This window comes from Ambystoma mexicanum, chromosome 7q, assembly GCF_040938575.1.
Source record: "Ambystoma mexicanum isolate Mex_15411 chromosome 7q, UKY_AmexF1_1, whole genome shotgun sequence".
Lineage (NCBI taxonomy): Eukaryota > Metazoa > Chordata > Amphibia > Caudata > Ambystomatidae > Ambystoma > Ambystoma mexicanum.
The window spans coordinates 1064325439-1064350310 of record NC_090941.1 but is presented as its reverse complement, the minus strand read 5'-3'; the positions used below and the strand labels follow the sequence as shown (position 1 = coordinate 1064350310).

The 24872-nt window shown below is 45.7% G+C and overlaps 1 protein-coding gene across 4 annotated transcripts in view; it reads right to left on the bottom strand.

Annotated features, from left to right (window-relative positions):
- Positions 1 to 24872, bottom strand: part of FHIP1B (FHF complex subunit HOOK interacting protein 1B) — an 889991-nt gene that overhangs the window by 256299 nt on the left and 608820 nt on the right. For all 4 annotated transcript variants that reach the window (XM_069640430.1, XM_069640429.1, XM_069640431.1 and 1 more), the window contains 2 exons: positions 24126 to 24212; positions 20670 to 20837 (listed from right to left, as the gene is read on the bottom strand). In XM_069640430.1, the coding sequence (XP_069496531.1) occupies positions 20670 to 20837; positions 24126 to 24212 (255 nt within the window). The remainder of the gene's footprint in view (positions 1 to 20669; positions 20838 to 24125; positions 24213 to 24872) is intronic.

Sequence of the window (24872 nt, the reverse complement as noted above, 5' to 3'; positions counted from 1 at the left end):
ATTCCAAACTTCCATAGCACATGTTTCCTGCAAGCATACGATAGCACAGTCCTTTAGACTTTCCATCAAATTCAAGTCATGAGTTCGTTTATCAAAACCCCTGATGTTCCATGTTACCAGGGTGAGGCTTTTTATGGTCAATACTTCTTCCAATTTCCCTAGCCTAACTCGACCTATACTCTCTTGAGCCCCAATGTCCCACGTTCCCTTGATGTTGCAGGGCTGAGAGAACAGCTACCCAATCAATTTTTCCCAGACTACTTTTACCCCCCCAGCCCCTGTTGTTACATGTGCATTCTTAGCTTGCGTACTTGTCGATTCAAGCATCTATAGCTTCTCAAATCCACTGGGGACACGATAAAGCCCAAATTCTGACATCTGTCACGCTCTGAAAGTACAAGTTCATGCACCAATTTTGAGTTAAAATGGAGAATAGAGCAGTTTGTATCTCCTTTATCCAGGAGAAAGGCCCTAAGATTAGGAATTTCAGCTAAAATATATAGGTTCTATTTAAGCATATGTTCTGTCCTCTACCAAAAGTGTGGGTAAGCATCAATTGAGCTCCCTTTATCACGTGCTGGTCTGTCTCCGGATTTCGTCCCATATGATTTCTTTTAATTGGGCGATTGTATATCACCTCTTCAGTTTCCGCAATTCTTACATTTCTGGGAGTGCCAGCTGATGTTCGATTAACCTCTGTACTTCCTTGACCACAAGATAAATGAGGTATCCCCTCTAGTGAATTGCTACATTAATGTCCTGAAACCTGTGGGTTCATGTGTATCCTTCCAATTGGATTATACATACGATTTAATAAATCCCCCAGATTTATACATTCTCCAAGACCTTGTTCACCCCTCCTCTCGAACTTTCCATCTTTATTCACTTCCTCCTCCCCAGTGCACCTAGATGTTCTGTCCAATCCTAATTTGCCTACTTGGGCCAAAGTTATACCACCCTCCCATACCCCCTTCCACACTGGCAGACCTGCCAACTCTTTTTTCCACGTTACACCCCTTGAATCCATGTTCCCACCATACGTCTGGTAACCCATTTTATTGCTTAATTCACATGCTTCGCCACTGTCTTTCCGGGGTCCTAATTCCTGAGCCACAACATTAGTTTGTACAATGAGAGAATGATTCCCCCCTGCCTTTCCTCACATTCCTTCAATCGGGTTATTTTCCCCTTGATCCTCCTTGCCCAAGAATTCCACCCTTGTGATACAAGCCTTGTTTTCATTGTTTCCTATTATCAGACGCGGTGATTGTGTAGTAGTATCTCCATCTACTTTGGTCTGATTAACTTTCAATCTGCTGGGGCCATTCAGGCCCAGAAGATCAATCCCTGTTTGGGTGGACATACTGTGAGAAACCTGAGGGTATTCTCCCAAGCAGACCTCGAGAATACCTTATTCAGCGTAGGGCTGGCACTCTCAGATCCCAACCCTGGGTGCGGACGAGCGAGGAAGTATCACCTGGGTAGGGGAACCCAGGGTTATGCTCAGGGTAATGCCCCAGGTGAGGCGCAGAATTACACCAGGGAGGAGGACGAAGTCCTCGAGGCCTTTTTAGGCTATTCCAAATTAAAACCCCTTTCCCACAGTCATTCTCCCTTATCAAAATTCAACAACCCCTCCTTGTCTGAGAAACCAATAAGGAACCTGAACAACGTTACCGGAAGTAACTAAATCTCCCACAGTCCCTATTTTCCAGTTACCTACCCGAGTACTCCTAGCCATTCTTCTCCCTGTTCTTCTGATCATCATTTTCCAAACTCCCAGTCGACTGTGACAAAACACTATAGTTCCCACAATCCCTCCAACTCATTTCACAAACCCTACAAAATCCACCCTTCCGAGCCCACCACAAACCCTAGGACGAGGGATATAATTTCTTATGACACTTTTTCCCCATTCTCGCCCGGCAGGGTATTTAAAAACTCTACCCTGCCCCTTTTCCAGACACAAACACTTTCTCATACCGTGAAAGACCACAGACTAACAACAAAGCCGTTTACCTGACATGTCCCAACACAAGCGTCAGTCAGAGTCAGGCAATTGCCAACAATTATACAAACACGACTGCTTTTTCTATTCCCCACAGGGATCAAAGGCGGAGCATCAATGCACACTTTGAGCAAGGCAGACAGCACGACCATTCAAGAGGAGGAGAAAGGTGGCAAGAACCGAGGGGCGTCCAGGAGGGAAGTGCCCTTGTCCCTATCGATCCAGACCTGCAAAGCTTCTGAGAAAGGAATTTCAAGGCCAGGAACAACAGCCAGCATGTGGCGTTCCAGGTGTCAATGGTGCACGGAACCCTCCTACACTGAACCAAGTCAGGGAGGAACGCTTACTACCGTGGTAACGCCCTTGACTCCAGAGACAAGAAATATTAAGTGGTTCATCACAGCCGGTGAGTTGGAGGGAGAACCGATAGTAAAAGAACTGTGAGTGAGCAAAGGTTGCAAGTGGCGTTGTAATGTGAATCAAGGAACAAAAGACTTGGTGTGTTATAGAACTGTTTTGAAAACCCAGAGGGGCCCGGCGCCACGTGGGCGCTCATTCGAAAGACTCTGACCGGTCCCCTTTTTGTCAAAACTACTGATACCAGAAAGCCCTAGGAGGGCCGACGCATGTGGTCATACCAGGGTCGAGTACAAACCCTTGTACATTCGAACGTCTTTGACCCATAACCCAGAGGAAAGCAAAGGGGAACAAATCCAGATTTGTGTAAAGCAAGACGAACTATACCAGTGGCAAATGTGAACCCGGCTGAGGGATGTCGGCAATGAAACTTTTTTTTTTAAACATTGATGCTCTTGAATACAACAAGTGAAAGAATCGGAGAAAAGGCCATAGTGAACCCGACAGAAGGAGGCTAACATTGCAGAAGGATCTGAGCCCGGAAGAAGGGGATTCCAGTGTGAAGAGTCATCATCCAACGTGCATACAGAAAGGAACTTTGTTTTGTTATTCCTGGATACATTAGGCCCTCAGAGAAAAGCGACTTTTACCGAAAGAGACTTAACCACAGAGGGTCCTGAAATCGGGTAAAGGAACTATTTGTTTTTATATTTTGATACATCAGGCCCTCGGGGCAAGACACTTGGTGTGAACAAGACTTGAAAACCAAGGATCCTTATAGTTCTTTTTCGCATAGGCCCTTTTTATTTGACAAGACGCCACTAGGACTGCCTTATTATTTAATAGCCGTAGCTTGCTCCCATCTTAGATTTAGGTTTCGATTAGGTGTTTTTCTCACCCATTCATACAGTTTAATAAACACCCTTGAACTGTGATCACTTGTGTCTGTCTTTACTGTTGCCACCATGAGTTCCTTACTATACATACAGTGGGTCGATCCTTTCCCCCCGTTGCACCATCAACTACATTTCTATTCTCATTTTTTTTCTGTACATTTTTGAACTGGTTGTACAGTTTCCTGTTGAGGTAATACTTCTCCCCCTTTTTGTCTCCCCAAATCTAAAGAATTAACTACACCCGGATCCTGATTTACGTTCTTTGGTCTATTATTACCCATAGGTTCATCCAGCAGAGGGTATCAATGACTATCCCCTCTAATGACCTGTACCACCCTGCTACTCCCCACGCACCCAACCCCCCCCCCAAGACACCCAGGGGGTCAGTTCTGTGATGAAGGACCGCATATTGGTATTTTTCTTTTTAGCCCCTCATATTTTTGTATTTCTTCATTGCCAAACCTACTCCATTTGCTTTCCTTCTCCCCTTTTTACATGCCATATCCTCATGTTCTGAATTTTGGTGCACACCCCAGTCTCTAAGCCACTTCATTAGATCATTTGTTCCATTCCTTCTCCTCCTCAGAATATGTTATAACAATAATAGGTGTTGGGATTACACTTTCTTAGAATCGAGTGCACCCTTACCTCATCCCATATATTGTCAAAGCCTAACAAACAAGCTCAAAACCATATTTAGCGCAGACAATGTTGGTGAGGTCAGACAGATTTGTTCATGCACCTCTTTTAATGTGTGGCGGATGTTACTTGTTCCGTGAGAACTACTGTTTCTTTGTACATTAGTTATTTGATCCTCCCCATCTTCATTTCCATAAAGTTAGTAAGTTCAGTCGGTGAACCATGAATGGAGGGAATCACACGTATGGTTAATTATTGTATTCCCCTAGCCTCTTCCTACTTCACAAAACATTGAAGCCACATGCTCGATTAGAATGAGGTAATGAAGCTCATTCATACGAGTTCTGTCCAGTCCTGCCATTATTTTAACTCCCACCGGTTTATTCACAATGTTTGTATTTGGAACTTTAAAATAGTCTGTGATTGTCGTCCCTTTAATATAGTGCACGGCTGGATGAGGTGATGAGCTACATCCTTGAAACCCTAAGGAAAATTGCAGAACGTTGTTCCAGGGAGGACGATGAGGGAGATGCACACGACTCAAAAGGGCCACGTGTACAGCAGTTACCGGGTGTACCAATTACACAATTATTCTCCTCTTTGGCTCTCGATCCCCCTTTTCTATTGTAGCATGCAATACAGTAAGGAAGGTGAAAGGGCGAAGCTCCACAGTCGCCTTGGTATTTTCTTGTCCACCATGCCTCCAACAAGAGGGCGCGTACAGTGCATAACAGCACATCAGATTGTCACGCTGACATTAAGAGTAAGTATTTAGCGCAAAGCTGCCAAGCTATGCCAATAGAGAAATACTGTACCACAATACCTGGAAAGTCCATCAAAGGGTCGCCCCTCACAGCTCCTTCTGCCCCCACGTACCACCACAGACCACTTTTGCTGCACCACTTGTCCGCTCCAGGTTCCGCGGGTCAGTGAGGTTTAAAGTCCTTGCAGTGAGCTCACAGGCTTAACCCACACCTCCAATAGTAAACACTGTAGAAACCCGCCACCACAGATCACTTTTGCCGCACCACTTGTCACCTTTTACTTGGTCATTTAGAGGAAGTAGGTTCCATCTCTTGAAGAATATTTTCCATTCCCTCGCCTTTATGAGTTTATTTGCATTTCCTCCAGATTGTACTTGCTTTGCACTATCCTTCCCTATTCAGGTCCCCCTGTATAATTACATCATTATCTGTCTGTTTTGCATACCACTCTGTTAAAATGTTTTTAATGATAGGAGCCTGCATCATTCCCCACAACTACAGTAGACAATTATAATAAAAAGCTCTACATTATGCCACTTTAAAGATATACGCAACTCCTGTACACATGGAAGGAAAGTAATTACTGTTACCATATACTTAGCTACCCTTCAATTTAACGCTGCAAGTAGCCCTCCTGTGGTCTCCCAAAAATCCCTCTTAACGCATCCTGTTGATTTAGGATTTAGCCATCCATCTGCTTTCATCAGAAATGTCTCTTGCAGCATTATCAAGTCAACTCCACCTAACGAGTTATAGTATTATTTGATTAAGATGGGCAAAACCTCAGGAGGTCCAACTAAGAATATCAAAAACCAAGTCTCTTTACTCTTGCCTCAGGGTTTTCTGCGTCGGATAACGTATTCAAAATCCACGAACAGTCTGTTGCAGTCACTTGTTGACTGTCTTTCAGCCATATTACTTTCCTCTGTGACTCCCCTTCCTGGGAGCATGGGACTGTTATGGTTGGAAGATCTTGAGTTTGACTGATGCCCAACCCAGGCCTCAGGTCATAGCCTTTAGATCTAATTTTGTCAATTGAGGCAAAGAGATATTCTCGGACTAGCTTAGACGGTATATCCAATGCTGAGACTTCTAGCTTATTGTTCGAAATAAGCCGACTCTTGCTATGTCTTTCGTCAAAATGCTTCTTAATGTTGGAACAGTATTTAATAAAGCTAGGATAGTGCTTCGATTCATTATCACGTTGCCATCAGCAGAGAACAGAGGTTCAAGGATAAAACATGCATTACTCACCGTAATAGCATTTCTGATGATTGTATCTGCTTACATTCACATGCTGTGCATATAGTCCGACATCTAGTGGAAATCGCAGAGTATTGCATCTTTCTTTTGAAGATCGAAAGGGGACTTCGACATGGGCGTGACTGTAACACTATCCCTAACATGACGTGTATTGTTCAAGGTCCTTCAGGTTGTATTTCTTCTGCTCTGAGAGAGTCTAATAGTCAGCGTGAGCGAGTACAGAAGAGAGAAGGTGTAGAAGTCCATGTTCCTTCTATTCCACGAGGGGAGGAAGGGTGGGTGCATGTGAATCTAAGCAGATACAATCATCAGAAATGCTATTACAGTGAGTAATGCATGTCTTCTGATACTCGTGGATCTGCTTAGAATCACATGCTGTGCATAGACTAGTGAGCAGTACCCAGAGAGGGTGGTGGGATGGTTGAAGAAACAGTAGCAAAGAGATCTCTTCGCACCGCTTGCCCCACCAGAGAATTAGACGTAGAGTGTGTATCCAGGGAATAGTGCTGTGTAAAAGTGTGTACAGAACTCCAGGTTGCAGCTTTGCAAATGGAATCTAGAACATTTGCAATTAATTCTAAGGTAGCCCCTGTGCCCTGAGTCGAGTGCGCTCTAGGCGTGAAGGGTAGATCTCTTTTGGCAAGAGTGTAACACAGTGTGATGCAGTTTATGATCCACTTAGAAATAGCTGATTTAGAGCGAGGGCCCTCTTCTCTACCAGCTACCACTGAAACGAAGAACTGGTTTGTCTTCCTAAGTGGCTTTGTCTTTTCCAGATAGAAGATAACCGCTCTACTTACATCTAGAGTTGGAGGCTTCTTTCCACATTAGTGGGGTGCTGGAAAAAGGTTGGTAGTTCTATGAACTGGTTTACATGGAACTTTGAGATATATTTGGCCACAAAGCGAGGGTGTGGGTGCAAGACCACCTTGTCTTTGTGAATCGTGATGAATGGGTCCTGAACTGAAAGAGCCTGGCGTTCACTAACTCTCCTTATAGAAGTGATCGCCACCAGGAAGGCGGTCGTGTAGGTGAGTGCTTTAAGGCTAGCCTTGTGGCCTGGTTCAAAGGGAGGCCCCACTAGTCTGGTAAGAACAACATTCAAGCCCCATCCGGGAGCTGGGTTGGCGATATGGGGAGGAAGCCTCTTTACCCCTTCCATAAAGGCTTTCATTACAGGAATTTTCCACCATGAAACCTTGCCCTGGGACGTGGTGTACGCTGAAAGTGCGACTATGTGGACTTTAAGAGAATTGAAAACCAGTATTGAATCTAACAGGTGAGTTAGGTATAGGACGATATCTTTAGGTGAGCAATCAATAGGATTGATGCCCTTGACATTACACCAGAGAAAAAATCACTTCCACTTGCTGGAGTAGCAATGTCTGGAGGTAGGTTTCCGTGCCTCTCGAGTATGTCCATGCATTTTTGAGGGGTCTGAATGTGCCCAAAGTCTATGACCTCAGGAGCCAGGCTGCTAAGTTGAGAGTTTGAGGGCATGGTGTAGTGTCTCTCACTGATCTTGAGACAGCATGTTGTACTGGCATGGCAGCTTCCTGGGAGGAGAGACTTTCATTGCCATGAGATGGGAGAACAGAGGTTGGCAGGCCCACATAGGGGCCACCACGATTATTGTGACTGGTTCTTGGTGTATTTTGTGCACTATTCTGTTGAGCAGGGGAGTTGGGGGGGCGAAAAGCGTAGGCAAATCTCCTGGACCATGTTATCCAAAGACTGTTCCCCTTGGAGCAGTTCTGTGGGTACCTGGAGGCGTAATCTGGGCATTGGGCGTTCTCCAGAGTGGCAAATAAGTCGATCTCTGGGAAGCCCCATTTTGCGAAGACGCCGAGTAAAATGTCCCCCCGTAGCCACCACTCATGCTCTATGGGTAGGGGGAAATCTCCTGAGTACGTCTGCCAGAAGATGGAGTTCCCCTGGAACATGTGAAAGGAGGAACATGTGTTTGAGTGCCCAATTCCAAATGTTTTGGGACAGTTTGGATATCCCTATAGAGTGGGTGCCCCTTGTTTGTTTAAGTAGTACACTTGTGTATAGGTGCGTTATAAATGCCATATCATATCATACATGGTCGTAGTACTGTCCGTGAGGACTAGAACTGTTTTCCCCAGGAGGTGTGTTTGGAAGGCCTTCAGGGCCTTTAACACTGCAAGCAGTTCCAACAGGTTGATGTGATTGGATGCTACTGCTGGAGACCACACGAGTGCACCGTCTGTTGAAGGAGGTGAGGCCCCCACCCCGTTAGAGACGCGTCTGTGGTGGGAGTGGCTTCTACTGCGGGGGTGGTGAAGGTTTACCCCTGCAGAAGGTTTTCCCTTGACCACCACTGCAGAGACTGAACAAGGGCTGCCGAGACAACCACTAGATCGTCCCACTGGCCGCTGGCCTGACACCATTGGCTCGACAGCCACTCTTGCATGGGGCGCATGTGCAGACGAGCGTGAGGAACTAGGTACATGCAGGAAGCCATCACCCCCATCAGTCGCACAGCTTTGCGTACAGTCACTTGGTGACTGGCTACATAGTGAGGCATCTGGAACAGCATGTTTTGAACCCTCTCGTCGGAGGGAAAGACGAGCCTGTCTTTTGTCCGAATGAGGGCCCCAGAAACTGATTGACTTGGCTTGGGGTTAGGCTGGATGTTTCTCGTTGATAGAGAATCGTAGGTTGTCTACCGTCTTCTGGGTATTTGTTTTGCACGTACCGTACGAATCATCCTGAACTTTTGAGGTTTGACATAATTGTTTGCAGGGCGCAGGTCTAAAACAGGGCGCATTGTCAGACCCTTTTTGGGTACAAGGAAGTACACTGAATAAAAACCCTTGTTTACATGGAGAAGGGAGGACGACTTCGATAGTGCCCTTTTCCAGCAGGACCTGAACTTCTTCCAGCAGGATGCGCAGGTGTTCTGGCGACAGGCGTCTACTTCTCGGTGGGTGGTAGCGAGGTGGTCGGAGAGACTCAATACAATACCCGTGGGCAACGGTCTTAAGTACCCACTGATCTGAAATGATCCCTTCCCAGGCGTGGATGAATGAAGACAGGCAACCCCGACTGGGGAAGCGTGGGCGGGGACCTGGACCAGCAAGTCACTTTGAGGTGTAGGACGGGGAGCCGCTGGGGGTAGAGTTTCTGCCTCTACCCTTGCCCCTATGAGAGCCTCTTTGCTGGTACTGGAAATTATCAGAGGAGCCTTGACATGAGGACCAGGAGTTATTTCCTGAGCCGTATTGCCCCTGGGGCGATCACGAGAAGGATTGGCCACAAAAGGACTATTGTGCGTTAGAGCCTCCACGCTGGTGAAAGGGTTTAGCCATGATCTGGCTAAGTGACTTAAGTGTCTTGTGTGCCTTCTTTGCCGTCTCTAGGGCGTTGTCAACCGCTTTGCCAAAAAGGTTGGAATCCTCCAGTGGCTTGTTAATTAAAGAGGCCCGAGTTTCGGGTTTGAACCCAGAGTTTTTTTAACCAGGCATCTTTTAAGCAGAGTACCCTTAGCGAGGGGGCGTCCAGCAGTTTAAGCAGAGTCCAGTGTGTTCTTCAGTATGTTTTGGGTTACTGGTCTGCCTTCTGCCACGACTGCGAGCAGGTGCGATCGTGTGGGCGCTGGAACATCCTGAAGACCATCCTGCACTAGGCCCCACTGGACATCACTAACTTGCTAGGAGCGTGGTGTTATTAACGATCCTTGCGGAATAGGCCGCAGAGGCAGTGACCCGTTTACCCAGGGCGTAAAGCTTCTTGCAGTATTTGTCCAGAGGGGATTCTGCTGAGGACAGATGTACCCCCGCCCTCTCCTGAGTGGTCGTAACAACCAAGGAGTCTGGTGTGGCATGATCCCCGATGTTGAGGGGGTCGGAGGGTGAAATCATTTCTCAACCCCGGAGTTAACTACCCATGTGAGGAACGGGCACAGCAAGGAAGGGGCCAGGCACTTCTTTATAGAATTCAGTAAAGGAATGGCTTGGCTAGTTGGAGCCTTCTCCTTGAGGATATCCTCCACGAAGTCTGAGTCTGGAACGGCTTTGTGCGTTGCAATTTTAAAATGGTCAGCTCCTCTTTTTAAAATGGAGTTGAACAACATCTGGTTGTCAACAGGTGACGACTTTGTGGAGGAGTAGAAGGGGGACAGATGGCATCTGGGTTGGCGGTATGTGTCGGTGTAAGCCACGTACCCTGTTCCTCCACCTGGTTCCAAGTCTGGGTCCTGATCAGCTGGGTCTTGATAAAAGGGGTTAAGCTCTTCATAAGAATCCTCCTAAGTTGGATCATCTGGGACCTGCAAGATGTCTTCTTGGTGTTGCTGGGGAGTTTCTGCAATTTGGAGGGGATGGGGCAAGAGTCCACTTCCCTAGGTCTCTTGGGTATAATATATCAGCCTGAAAATTTAATGAACTGGGATATTTTTTCCATGTATTGCTCAAACCTTTCCCTAGTCTATAGCAAGGAAGCTGAATGGTCAGGAGGAGGGAAGGGCTTCCCAGAAGGGGAAAACTTTCCTAATACAGCCTTAGTGAGAGCCTTCAGAATAGTCCTCTCGACGAGAGGGGATGCCCTTGTACTCCTTGACTGCCAAAATGATTTCTGAAAATTCGGCAGCTGTATAGAGGGTCTCGACGTGCCTAAAGGCGCAGTCTGGGTCGGTGACTCCACTGGTTCCTTCGGCGCTTGTGAGGATCTTATAGTGGGAACGCCTGTACCAGATGGATGCCCAGTTGCATGCTGCACATGTGGTTTGCATGGAGGGCATCGAACTGCGAGGTTCGGCAGGTGCCGTCGAAATTTGCACCGGTCCTGTGGGCGTTGGGCGCTTCTTCGACGACTCTGTCGAGGGGGCTTTAGGGGTTGTGTGCTTGCGTATACGTGGTGTGTGGGTGTGATCTCCCCAATACACTGCCGGTGACATGTCTGTTGGGGCCTGGGACGGGCATCTGCAAGCACGCAGGCTCCCCAGAGAGTTTGATGGCTTCCAACTCAGAGCCATGGCTGCCGTCAGATTCCCTGTCGTCCGAAGCGACAGTGCTGACGGGGCAAAGGTTTTCGGCCTGCATAGCGTAGGATGCCCACCGTTTTGTCTTGCATGAGCGCTCGTCGTGGTCACGAGGAAGACACTGATTGCATCGCCAATGGGTTTGATTGATTATTTGTATAGTGCCTATACACACGTTTCAAAGGATGGGAGTCTTTCCAGGGAAATTTGCCATTAAACGATGGGCAGAATTTAAAAGTCCTCTTCATAGCAGAGGTTAGCGGCAGCCAGACCAAGAAGAGAAAGAGAGGGGTGAAGGAAATACATTCTTAAAGAGAGGAATAAACCCAGGGCCCCTCGAACCCTACTGTAAGGGCCTGGCCGGAGGGCCGAGGCCACGCGGTCGACAGTCACCGAGCAGTTTTAGATGTCGGCGGCGGCAGGAAACTAACAAAGCAGTCGTGGAAATGACTAGACGACCGTAGGTCGTGGAAATTTATTTAGCAATATAAAACTCTCAGCATAAGCGACCAACTAGGTTGGTGGAAAAAACTATCTGAGGGACTTCGACGGGGGAGGGATTTTGGGTACACCACACGTCACGTTAGGGATAGTGTCATAGTCACGCCCATGTCAACATCCCCTTTCGATCTTCGAAAGTAAGATGCAATACTCGATTTCCACTAGATGTCGAACTATATGCACAGCATGTGATTCTAAGGAGATCCACATGCCTCAGAAACCTCACGTTTGGTAATAATATCTTCTGGAGTTTGATTATTTGAGTGCATTTGCAGAGAATTCCTTCTCAAATTACAATGGATTTCCACATTGTTTTCCAAGGATGTGTTCCGTACCGATCTTATCTTCACATTGTTTCCAAGTGGAGCTTGTTTTGGTACCTCTTTTTACAAATGACCTTTCCCCAGCGGTATCAAACCCTCCATCTGATCTTCCCGTCTGTTGGGTAAGAATTGATCTAGTAACACTATGTGAGACTACACAACACTTACCTGCTTGGTATTCAGTAACCAGACTTTTGGTATAGATCTGTACTACACAAGTTGGTAGTGTGACTAAGCAGCAAGGCCTATCTCAAGAGGGGTAAATGTGAGCAGTAGAGCTGTAGCAATGAAATTCGCGAATACAAGTAGCCAAGTAACACTAACACTCAAAGTTACAGTTATAAATAGTTATTTAACATCAATTTTTAGCAATCACATATACTTTATAATACTTTTCCAGAATCAGCACAAGTTAGTGGGTACTCTTTGGCTATGCTTTCTACACACTTTCTACACCCAGAGGTAACTTCATTCACAAGGACAGTAATGGCACTTATATATCCCTAGTTATACTTTGCAGATTCTGAGGTTGCAGAAAGGAAAGGTTAGAGTAAGGAAAAGGTTAAACAGGTTCTCAGGGCATGTGAGTATACTTAAATCTTCCAATGAAGTCTAGACAAGCCTTTCCCAGCAATAACAAGTTATCACCTATGAGGGACAGAAATATCAAAGTCAATGGACTAGAAGAGTCTGCAAGGAGCCAGGACAGCTAAAGTCAATTGGAGCACAGTCTATGGAGCTGAGGCACTTCTTAGATAAAAAAAGTCTTGCACAAAGTTAGAGAGTTTTGTAGAAATCACTTGTAGCGTCATAAGCTGCTAAGCCTGTGAAAAGCAGAGTTGGAATCAACTCTAACGTAAGCCAATGCAAGTCTCCACTGAGAAAAGGACAGCTCAAAAAAGACACTGAGGTAAGTACTCCAAGTCTAAACAGTACATCTGGTTTGAACAAGAGTGGTCCAGCTGGATTCTGTCCTGTTCCAGCGGTGCAGACCCTGGGTTCCTGAACCTCAGTAGCAGGGACACGAGGGAAGGCGTCTGGAGGGCTCCTGCGCCAGCAATTTGGAAGTCGTCTGCAGCTACGTATCAGCGGCCCTTGACTGTTTCAGCGCTCGGTAAACAGAACCACAGCGGATTTTGGATACCGGTAGGGCTTCCTTCACGCCTTGTGTCCTGCAATCTTCAGGGTCCTTAGGAGACTCCTGGAGCTTTTACCCGGATTTCAGACGTTGCACTCGACTACAGATTTCTCGACCCCTTGCACTCGGTTCTTGCAGCAGCAAAGAAGTACAGCCAATCAGGGAAGATGACCCAACGGAAGAAGTCGTTCCTTCCGGAGCTTCTCTTGTTGATCAGAAAAAAAGTTTCAGCACAGCAGCAGGGCTTCACCAGGCAATTGAAAGGTCCAGGAGGATGTAGCAGCTTCGGGCACGGTTTCTTTGTCTGGTATTTCTCCCAGTGGTCGACTCTGACTCTAGTCCCAAAACCCTCACCTTTTAAGCAAGTTTCTCCCATTCATGCACAGCCTAGGTTGCTGTCATTAAAGGACAGCCAGCCAGCAAATTACGACTGGTTGCATTCAGGCATTTCTAGAGACAAAGGACAGGGGAGTTTAGTGAAGCTCCCTCACATCCTGCCTTTCCAGACACACTGGAGCCAGAGGCGGCCTTCATTGCTGCAGCCCGCCAAAGGCAAAACGAACAAAGGGCTCAACTCGGCCTTGACGCACAGACTAAAGCCCAAGAAAGACCTCACAAACAGAACATTGCATAGAAAGAAGACCGGGCCATTTTGACAAAATGGTCACTCATGGGTGCTATACTAGAGCTGAGGATTCAGCCTGCGGTAGAAAAGCCCAATGGTAGGAAACTTAAACAACTGCCACCAGCCATTCAAAGTAGTGAGAGTACCATAAAATGTTTACATGAGAATGTAGGATAAGGGGCTACTAGGTAATACCCCCAGCAGTCTACATAAATGGTGTGTGCTGGACCCACAGAGAAAAGGTAAGCAAAGTCAATTTCACTGTGGACAGTGGTTCGCACAAGAAAATGTATTTAAACCTTATGAGAAAACAAAAGGATTTCTCAGTGACATTGCACTGAAGGTGCTGTGTGTCACCATACAAAAAGCAGATGCCTATGGAGTTTGTCAGACTCCAAAAACATAGGAAACATATCATCCAAATCAGGTCAAAACATATGACAGCGTGAGAAAAAGGTCTCACTCACTCCAGGGTTAAAATGTAATTAAAAAGTCCTAAAGTCCAGCAAAAGAGCTGGGGTTCTCTAAGGTGTGAGGAATTTAGCACTAAAATGAACATTCCTCCTAACACCGTCTCACCCAGAATGTCTTGTAATACTTTATGCATCATTCCCATCATTCTGGTTTCTTATACATCATGGGTGGGTGTTGTAATATCTGTTTGAACCCGCACATGTTCTTCAATGAATGTTTCCTTCATGGGAGAATCATTCCCCACTATGATCTCGAAATCTTCTTGATCCTTGCTATTTCTTTCTTCCTCATGTCTTGCTTCCGGTTTCTTCGAGTTCTTAACTTTAAGGAAGATTGGGCAATCTTTACCTTCTGACATATCTGTCTGTTCGTCTGGGGGTTGTTCTGGGATGAGGTACCTAAAATTAGCGATTACATTTTGTCCATACTCATGCTCCACACTACAGGTTCATGTTCCCCAAACACTCTCTCTGAGGGTGCAGGTAAATTTATAGCACAAAACAATTTAGTTTTGGTGCTCTTATCTTGATGTTTGCTTTTTCTTTTGATTTTTCTTTTTCTTGAGCTCTTAACCTTTCTCTTTTCGATTCCTTTTTGTCTTCCTGCCTTTCTTTCTGCGTGTAGGTTTTCCTCCACAGGTATTCATTCTTGAACAATGATTAAATCTTGCCCGTTATTCTCCTGGTTATGACAAAGTAGGTTTGCCAATCTGAATAACTCGTCCAAGATTGCCTTTGTGGCATTGGGGGTGTCACAAGTCCAAATCATCATATTGGGAGACTGATGTCCACCTCTTCGTTTAGGGGAGCCTCACCATCCACAGTCACCTGGAACGTCTTTATTAGTCCAAAACAAAAGGTTTTTCTTTTATGCCTTCAAGTGTTTGAGCGTGTGAAGCCGACTCCTCTTTATTTAATAAGATCCTTTATTTGTTGATCCCCTTTTACTGCCAGCGAGTCTATGCTGACTTTGGTCTCTGTCAGTAGCTGAGAGTGGGTCCGTACTTCCTCCTTAATCATTTTCGAAGACTCTTACTAGAGAGTTTAAGGCGAAGTGCAGAGTACTTAAGGTTCTCTCATCGTGTTCTGGTGACCATGAGGCATCACTAGAGGAAGCTGTCAAATTAGTATTGAGGGACTCATCCAACTCCTCCTCTCGCCATATAGTACTTTGTGATGGGAAAGGTTCAGGAGTATCTGAGAGCGCACTTCTGGGCATCTGGAGACGTACCCCTCCCGGTGGCTGCTCTTCATTTACCCAGTCTACTTGGGGAGTCACCACTCTCAGCTACTCCATTCCTTGCTCGAAATGAGTGTTTCCTCGCAGAGTCAATGCAACACTAATCGCTTGTATCCTGGGTTTGCTGCACTACTTTGGGGGAAATGGTTGATGATCTTGCATTTTATTGTGTTCGTAGTCTGGGTGAGGTTGGGATCCCTTACGGGTGAATTTCCTGTGGCAGCTTGAAACATGCTACTATCTGACACAGGGTTAGGTTTGTTCAAGAAAATGGACTGATTCTATACAGGGATAAGAAAATGAACTTGTTTGATGAAATCTGGGGCAGATTTTTTGGGTTTGAATTTTTCTGTAATTGTTCCTCCCTATAGTGAAAGTCTATTCTTTAATGTGATTATCCTGGCTTTTATGTTCATGTATTGGCTGCATATCTGGTGTTGTATTGTATTTAAAATGAATAAACATGTACATTTTAAAAAAAGAAAATGGACTTTGATGTTAGTAAAGGCACACAGTCTCCCTCCACAGCTAAATAGCACAGAGATTGAATTTAAGAAGCAATCTTCTTAAATTGTATGCCCTTTTATTTTCCCCTGCTGTTATTTTAGCCTTTGCAATAACCCCTTAATGAGACTAATCTTTTCCTCTTCTCGTTAAATAACAGGCAGGTTTCACTGCTTGGGCTTCACAAAAATTAACACTAACCAATACTGCACAGGTTCACAAAAACATGGATTACTCACGATCCTTGTCAATCTCCACTCCACCGCGATCGTATTGTCCTCCCCACTCACCTGACTAACACACTGCAGCGCACTTGTCCCTGCACTTCAGAGCGCACATGCAGTGTGTTGTGTTCTTGTAGCTTCCTCAGGTGGGGTCTGCCGCTCGCCACTCTCTCCAACCATGAAAAGCAATGGATCCTCACTGCAGTGAGATCCACTCCACCAAGCAGCCAACTTTACCAATAAGGTAAGAATAGGCACAGCCACAGCAAGCGGCTGGCAAACTGCAGCGCACTTGTCCCACTAACTTTACCACACTACTGTTAACAATGTTAACCAGTCATTCCTACAGATTTCTTTCATGTTTCTCCACCATTTCAGGCTCTCCCATTTCCACCTCAACTAGCCAAACTACTACTTCCTTCTTACATTAAAGTGCTTTCAAGTAGATCCACAGTGCTATTAGGTGCCATCCATGTAACCAAACCACACAATACAGCTTTGCATTGCATACTATTACTCTCTATCAGATTCCTTACCTTTCTCATGTAACACATACTGTTATCCCCCTATAGCTTTGAATCAGTGAAGGGTGTTGTTTATTAGGCGAGTTTTCCTAAAGTCTACCTGTGGTAACACTTTATAAAACTATCCCTTGGTATATAGGCCCCATCTTCTAGTATATGTCTGTACTACTCAAGGCTTTGGTAGTATGGCAGAGCAGCCAGGCTTATCTGAGGAGGGAGATGTGAGCTGTAAATAAGTACAATGAACTCAGTAAATATATAGGACTAAAGAAACTCTTACACACTAGTAGTTATATAAAAATATATATTTATTTTATATATACACAAGGTGAGGTTATTCAGGTAAGTACTATTTTAACTAATCAACACAATAAAAAACAACTGCAATACTTCAGGTGAGTAAACCCTAAGTGAAGAATTATACAGTTAATTGAACACAGTAAAATCACTTGTTATAGCAACTCAGAAAATATTTTGTTGTAGGAATAAAAAGGTTACACCACACCACCAATAGCAGGCGAACACTGACTGAGACATGTTTTTAGAGGCCTTACGGATTTAGCAGTCATTCACTATCTACGTTTGAGTTCTTCAAAGTCTGGTAAGGCAAAATTCCAGAGTATTCTTAGATTACAAGTAAGTAAGATGCTTTTGTGGGTCAAAAAGGTTTCAGGGACCTTGGAAAAGGTTCCCCATGTGTGTACAAGCATTAGGTCTGCTCGGACAGTACAGGCAAACACCCACACACCAGAACCAGCACTCCAGCAGAAAAGGAGCGACAGAATGACTTGAGGTATGTACAACCACGAGCCCCACGATACCAGAGGATAGGGAGGGCAGCAACGGTGGACCCAGTGACAAAAGGAGGGACTCTGGAAAGGATGTTGCAGCAGCAGTCGGGAGAAAGGACTTCCAGCAAAGGATTCTTCATGCTCCAATGTCAGTCTGCAGTTTTGGCACCTTTTACACAGGCTCCAAGGATGAACGTTTACCGCCCGGTCAATCCACCTCGATTCCTCGGTCCTGCCCTCTGGTTAGAAGACTTTGAGAAAGGGGAATCTTGTCTCTGCAGGTCCTACTGGGCGCACCAAAGTTCTGAGAGGATTCTTTCACAGGAAGACGATGTACTGCAATATGTCAGAGGACCCCAGATATTGGTGGTTTGCAGCCCAGGAAGGTCACAGCATGCCGGAGGTTGGCTTGTCTTGCAGGTTGTTTTATGGCCAGTTGGTCCCACCAGCCAAAGGGAAGGAGCCATCATCTAGGGAGCTCCTCTGTCGATTTGAAAAATGGTTCAGGACAGCAGTGGTCTCTTTGCTGTTGCTGGAAGGGGCTGCAGGGGTCTCTGGTCGTCATCTTCTTTGGTTCCACTGTTCCAGCGGACAATTTGTCTTTTGCCTCAGGATCCTCGCCTTTGATCAGGAATTCACAATCATCCTCTGCAAACTCTCCCTGCAGTTTACAGAAAGAGGCGGGTGGCTGTCCAATCAGGACAGTAAGCTCCCCAGTGGCAACTGGTTTCTCTCAGGCACACCAGGAGACAAAGGATAGAAGAGTTTCGGGGTACTCCCTTGCTTCCTGTTCTTGCAGACACACTGGAGCCTCGGTGGGAAACACAACGGGTTCCCGCCGAAGACAAAAACTCAATCCCGGACCTTCCCACCTCGAATGGAAAAGGACCAAGAAAGGACAAGGACACATGAAATGGCGATAAAAGGAAAAAGTCACCATTTTGGGTCAATGGGGACCTTCTGTGCATAACTGCAGCTGTGGAGACAGCCTGCGAGTAAAAAGTGCACAAAAGTCGGTAGAACATGTCCACTGCCACCAGCCATAAGTGTATGCCTGTCACTGTAACCGAAATGTTACAGGAGCAGTGAGAAATGGGATAAAAGGTAACCCCTCAGCACTCCAAATAGGGTGGTGTGTGCTGATCTCACAAAAGTAAAAGCTAAAAAGGATAAAAAGAATCCCCCTAACCTTGAGAACAGTAATTCTTAAGGAAAATAAAAGGTGCCGTGTGTTGCAAAAGTGAAACTGGCCATCCTGGAAAAGGTGGCCATCTCCCAGCTTAATCTTCACACTGAATCGGTTGGTTGTCTCATTGACCATCAGTGTGGCTTCAGCGCTGCCAGAAACACGGAAACAGCTTTCCTGAACATCGGTGTAAGAGCAGGTCTTCACCTTGACTACATTACCCACTGTGTCCTCATCTTACTTGAACTCTCTTCTGCCTTTGACACGGACAACCATGTCATCCTGCTCAACCGTCTCTGTGATAACCTGGGTATCACTGATCAGGCCTTAGGCCTGGCTGACCTCTTTCCTCTCCGATCGACCCTCCCAGGTCCAACTTGCGTCCTTCCTCTCCTCTATCTCCATCTGTGGTGTTCTCCAGGGGTCTAACCTCTCTCCCTGGCTGTTCAACCAATACCTGGCACTTCTTGCCCACCGTATTGCCGCTCTCTGCCCCAACTTTCAGTGCTATGTGGACGACACTCCGCTCATTTTCAGGCTCCCTTTCGCCAGATCTTCTCCTTCTCTCATCTCTGACTGTCTGTCCGCTATCTAGGAGTGGTGTGCCACCAATCATCTCTGCCTTAATACCAGTAAGACTGAGATTCTCCTCATCGGCACACCTGCTCCCTCTATTCCTATCGCTCTCTGGCAGGCCTCTCTTGGCCCTCCTCCTTCTCCGACCTGTGAGGCTAAAAACATTGGGGTCATCTTCGACTCCACACTCTCCTTCTCTCTTCCCATCTCTGACGTATCTAAGAAGTCACACTACCAGCTGCATCGCCTCAGAGGTATTCTTCCTTTCCTCTCCTTCCTCCAGAGGCTCACTGTCTCTAGAGCTGTGGTTCTCTCTAGGCTGGACTAATGCAACAGCCTCTTTCTAAATCTGCCCGCTTCTACTCTCCGTCCTCTGCAACTCATCTAGAACAGGACTGCAAGACTTGTCCTTGGCCTCAAGCCCAGGGATCGTATTTCGCCAGGACTGAAATCTCTACACTGGCTCCCAGTGGCTGAGAGGATTAAGTTCAAAACCCTCTGCATTGTCCACAAGGCCTTCTGGGGCCTGTGGCCCCAAATACCTTCAACTCTCTCTTCCTAAATATCTTCCTTCTCAAGCTCTTCGCTCAACCGCCTCCAACTCCCTCAGGGTCAGTCGCTTCTCCAAGCAACAAGGTGGTGGTAGATCTCCTTCTTTGGCTGAGGCCTCCCTGCCTCAATGAAACTTGAGGTGAACCATCTCCGGTTCCGGAAGCACCTCAATACCTTCCTCTTTTCTTCTGCTATCTCTCCTCCTCTCCCCCGCTGAACTCCTGACTGAAAGTGCACAGGTCATCTGGCTACCCTCTGATCTCCGGCCCAGGTCCCCTCCCTGCCAGCAACACAAGTGCACTGCCACCCGGGCAACCCCGGCACATGAGGGCTGAGTATGTATCCCTACAGTCCTCACCAGCTCTTGGCACTTGATGTCTGCACTTACCCCTGCACTTGCCACAAGCTGGCTGCACTTCTCACCTATTGTTTTATTTATTTATATATTACTGTTGATCCTATGTACTACACTTCCCCCTCCCTCTTCCCCTCGCACTTTCCCTTTCCCCTCTCCCCTGCACTTGCGCCATCTCAATGTCACCTGGCCTAGTAAGATCGTTGTCTGTCTTCACTCTGTTCTCCCTCCCTTGCCTTGTCGCGCCTTGAAACACTTGTGTATAGGCGCATTATAAATGCCATATCGTATCATAAACACAGATGCCTTAAACAGTATGGGGGAAAGCAAGACTCTCTAAACCTAAGTAAAAATACAATGAACAGGGTTCCCATGGTCACAGCAAAAAGAATGAATGAGGGGGAAAAGGCTCCCTCATCCAGGAGAACAAGATAAAGATCCAAAAGTGTAGTAAAAAGTGCTGGGGGTCTCACAGGTAGCAGGCATAAAAATGAAAGAAACTCCCTAAAACTGTTAAGTGATATATATCAGGCTGGTGCACATACAAAGTGAAATATATCCATGATTTACAGATCCAGTGCAACCAATCTTAGATTCACAGATGCACAGAAGATGAAACGGAAGTGCCATTAAAAAGTAAATCCTGTGACCTCACCTCCCACCTCTCCCAGAGGTTACTGCTTAAGAACTGAACGTGAAAGATGAATAAAACTATAAAACCTTACCCGAGAGTTACTGCTGATTCGGCTGACCAGAGTGTCAAGGATTGTGCTGCTGTCATGCCGATGCAGAAGGATGAAACGCAGAAACGTTTTGACCAGAGCTGTCTCAGTGATGCTACGGAGGAATAAGTCCAGGTAGGCAGTGCTTGCGATCATCTCCTCAATGGACGTCTACAGAGGGAGGGGGAAAAGAACAGGAACTGATATAATGGCACAATGTGGGGATGCACAGCATTCAATAGGTAATATTGGGTGGTAATACGAAGGAAGGTGGGTAGAGAGGTGGGTCTCATCTCAAAAACATCCATGTGCTCTTTTGCAGCTTTTTATTACAATTGTGTCTCTTTGAAACTTAAAGGTGGACCTTGATGAGGGCATACACTGGATGGCCTTCAGTCTGTGATTTAACAGCAGACCTCTGTATGATGAAATGTTTGCAGGGGCCTGGAAAGAACTTGCAGAACATCTATTTTTTCTTGAGATCATGCAACATGACAGCTACACCATTATTGTCTTGATTTAAAGCGAATGAATGCCTAGTCACAACAACCATTCTGCCATTCTTGCATCATCGAGCTGTTAACTGCATCGGTCCGAAGACTGCCCGCTGGCAGGTGCCTTTCTCAATCTACTTACAACAACCTCATGACCTAAATCAATGACGAGATTGATGCACTTTGTGCCAAAACAGCCCCATCATTCCCACCGTAAATAGGAAATAGATCAACCTCATCGGAGTGTACTGCACCTGCAATTCGTATCAGTTTCTGGGGCTATGGGATCCAAGATAATCAAATACTTGAAACAATCTGGCTCAACAAACGAGATCTTCAATAACAAAATGATTTGTCCTGGGCTGACTGTCTTTGCCCCACTCGTTGCACAGCCTCAGTATTAAATGACTTAGAGAAGCGCTAGCTTAGTAGCAACTCAAGTATGTTATCACTACTTTTCTACAACAGTTCGGAAATCCTATCAGACTAAAACTAGTTTCTTGCATCTGCATCACTGCCCAATGTTGTGAAAATGCATCCAATTTGTGTTATTCTGTTTTAGCCTAAGCGCACACATTGAAGTGCACCCTTTAGACTCCATTTTGGTTGCTTTGCTCACTTATGACGGTTTACATGTTGCCTGCAGAATAATGATCACAGCCCGAAAGGCTGCTAAATGCATCTCTGTAAAGAATGATTAGCTAAAGGAATTACCAGTTTCAAGCCTTGCAAACGCAGACATGAACGGAGATAAAGGGTTGTTTATGGGTCCTCCTGTGTCCTGCTTTCCAAAGCTAATTGTACAACCAAATGTTGAGGAAACCTGATATACCATGAAAATTCTAGGCAAAGGAAAGATAATTAACCTACCGAGTGGAAATGCAAAGTCGTTTTTTTGGTACAAGGAAAACATACAGATAAAGATTGGCCCGGAAAGTCTTCTTGCTCTAACCTATTGCTCTAACAACAATAAATAGTACAGACATGATGCAGAGCGAGGATCCATGTGTTGCCATGGATAATGCCCACATTACGCAGGTCATACACTATTTGTAATTGCTGCAGCCAATGCCTCTCTGAACAGTATAAAGAGGCTATCTAGCCGCCCTATAAATGGCTCCATTTTCTCTATGGCTGCCTGCCAGACATAGAGGAACCTGAGACCGCTTAAGCAAAATAAACTCTTGTTATAGATTTGTTTGCGTGACTGGTGTGTTCTTCATTTATTTGTATTAACTCATAATAATAATAATAATTTCACATTTATATAGAGCTATGACCCCTCGGGTATCTGAGCGCTGCTTATTATTACCCACGGTGTGTGGTGCTCATTCATCGACCTCGGAAGGAAGAAAGGCTGAGTTTGGCCCTGCCGGGATTCGAACCTGCGTTAGCAGGATCTGCATTGATGTCAAAGCGAGCGCTCTACTCGCTGCGCCACTTGACCGTCATATTTGGGACTAATAATGTAACACACAACAACTGGACCAATCTAATTTCCTCAGTGACTTCCACTCTGTTTCCGTTCATGCTGTTGTACTGAAACCATTATCTTAAACATTGGATAGCCACTGCCTAAAATTAGGAAGTAAGGGTTTGAATGTGCCAGGGCCTCCTCAACCTAGCTGCAGACTTTATTACTGACCCCCCATTTTCACTTCACTGCCTCAAAAAGGAATGGGTATTGAAGGCCCCAATGTGTATCGGTTATCTGGATTGCAAGGGAGAATGCTGCACAAACAGGGCACTGCCCTCTGGATTTCCCTCCCGTTGCTTATCCTCTTGGAACCTTCCCACATGCAAAATACAGGAAGGAGAGATATCCTACCTATTACCTTCTCACTATAGATCACTACCTCTCTCTCACTCTCTATCTGCCCCTTGTCCTCTTCAACCTGCTCTCCTTTTCACAACATGATGAATTCATAGGAACATTAAAATAAAAAAGAACATTTTACATTTGGTAAGCTGCTCCAAGCTACATCTGCAAAACTCGACTATGATGGAGTCTATATTCCATCACATGGCAGCAATGGGTCACAGAGGTGTTCTTGCAAACCTCAGGGGATCTCTTGGTGTAACACAATATTGGGCAACTGTGTGAACAAGAATTGGGTAAAAGCCCATGAACAAGAAACATGATGGGAGCATTCCAGGAGAGGAAATGTAGAGACACAGGCCAGCCCACCTCAGATGATACATATTCATAGCAAGGAAGGCTACCCAGCTGGAGCAGCCATAAAAATAGTGAGACAGTTAATGTTAGGGAGAGGGAGAAGCGTGTGCATTGGAGTCGGCGACAACAATCAAGAGGTACCAGCTATTCGGACAAGCTGTGACCTGCTGTGCAGGGATCCTGATCCAAGACATTAGCAAAAGACAACCAGACCAGGGGGATCCCATCTAGGGGAATAAAATCCCTATCCACCTGCATTGATCACACGATTTCACTCAACCTAGAAGGTCACAATGCAAAATCTAGGGCAGGGAAGTGCTACCAAGTTTCTACTTGGCCTACACCTGGCCATTTATATCTTTCCTCATTGTAAACATACCCTTAATCCCAATATGCTAGGTCACCAGTGTCTGGACACAACAGGGATGCAAATGAAAGAGTAAGTACCTGATACGATAATTTCTCCCCGGTCACTCTAGAAAGAATCTAATCCCCCACACCCAGTGAACAGTGCTCTCTTTACATCACCAATCCTCAACATTCTAAAATGAAGTTACATGGACGGACTACGTACATGACTGTCAAGTCTGCTCCCCCAAACCAAAAAAACATTTGAAGGGTTTCTGTTAAATATTTAAAGTGGGTAGCAGTGTGCTCTTTTGAATACGAGTATTTACACTGGTTTACCATAGCCCTTGCATTCTTAGGGGTTGGGGGGGACTTCTTCATCTGTCATTTTCTGATTATTGGAAGGGTGAGGCTCATACAGAGCAGTGGAAAGATCCTTACCTTGTGCAAGGCGGGTCCCATTACTGGCACCAGGAAACCATTGTGAACATATTCCACCAGCTGATTCTGAACCAGAGGATTTGCCACCTTTGAAAGAAATTGCAAAATGAATTAAAGTAGGCAAAGAGGGACAACATCAAGCACAAACAGCAATCTCTGCAGCATATGACCATCAAAAACGCTGCATGAAAGGAAAGGGGTCCGAGAAGGAAAGAATGTCATAACAGAAAAAAGGGACAGAAAAGCAATGAAGAAACGGGTAAACGCAAAACTGCCAAGGGGAGAGTAGAGAGTAGGGAACATGAAAAGGTAAAAGGAGACAGAGAGAGGCTGGACGAGTGGTAACAATTTATTCATTAGGCACCTGCGACATGTATTAGACCACATCATAAGCAGAACAAAAGATCCATGTTAATCTACACAAAAATGTCAAACGATTTTTATAAGAAGAAACGTCTGAAAAGATACTGGGAAATTACAAACACAATTCTTACATAGCATTTTTAAAGCCCTTTATAAAACATTGATATCAAAATCAACAGGAAATATTGTATGGGCAAGACACTGAAACTGTACTATGACATACTCTGTTTTGGGGGGGGGGTGTCGTTACCTGCATTAAGATACTATTGACTGAGTACAAGTACAACAAGATATATGTCTCAGTGTATAGTGAATGATGGTGTCAATGCAAGAGTGTAAAGCATGAATGCGCTAATGACGACACTGCAAGAATGCACAACTCAG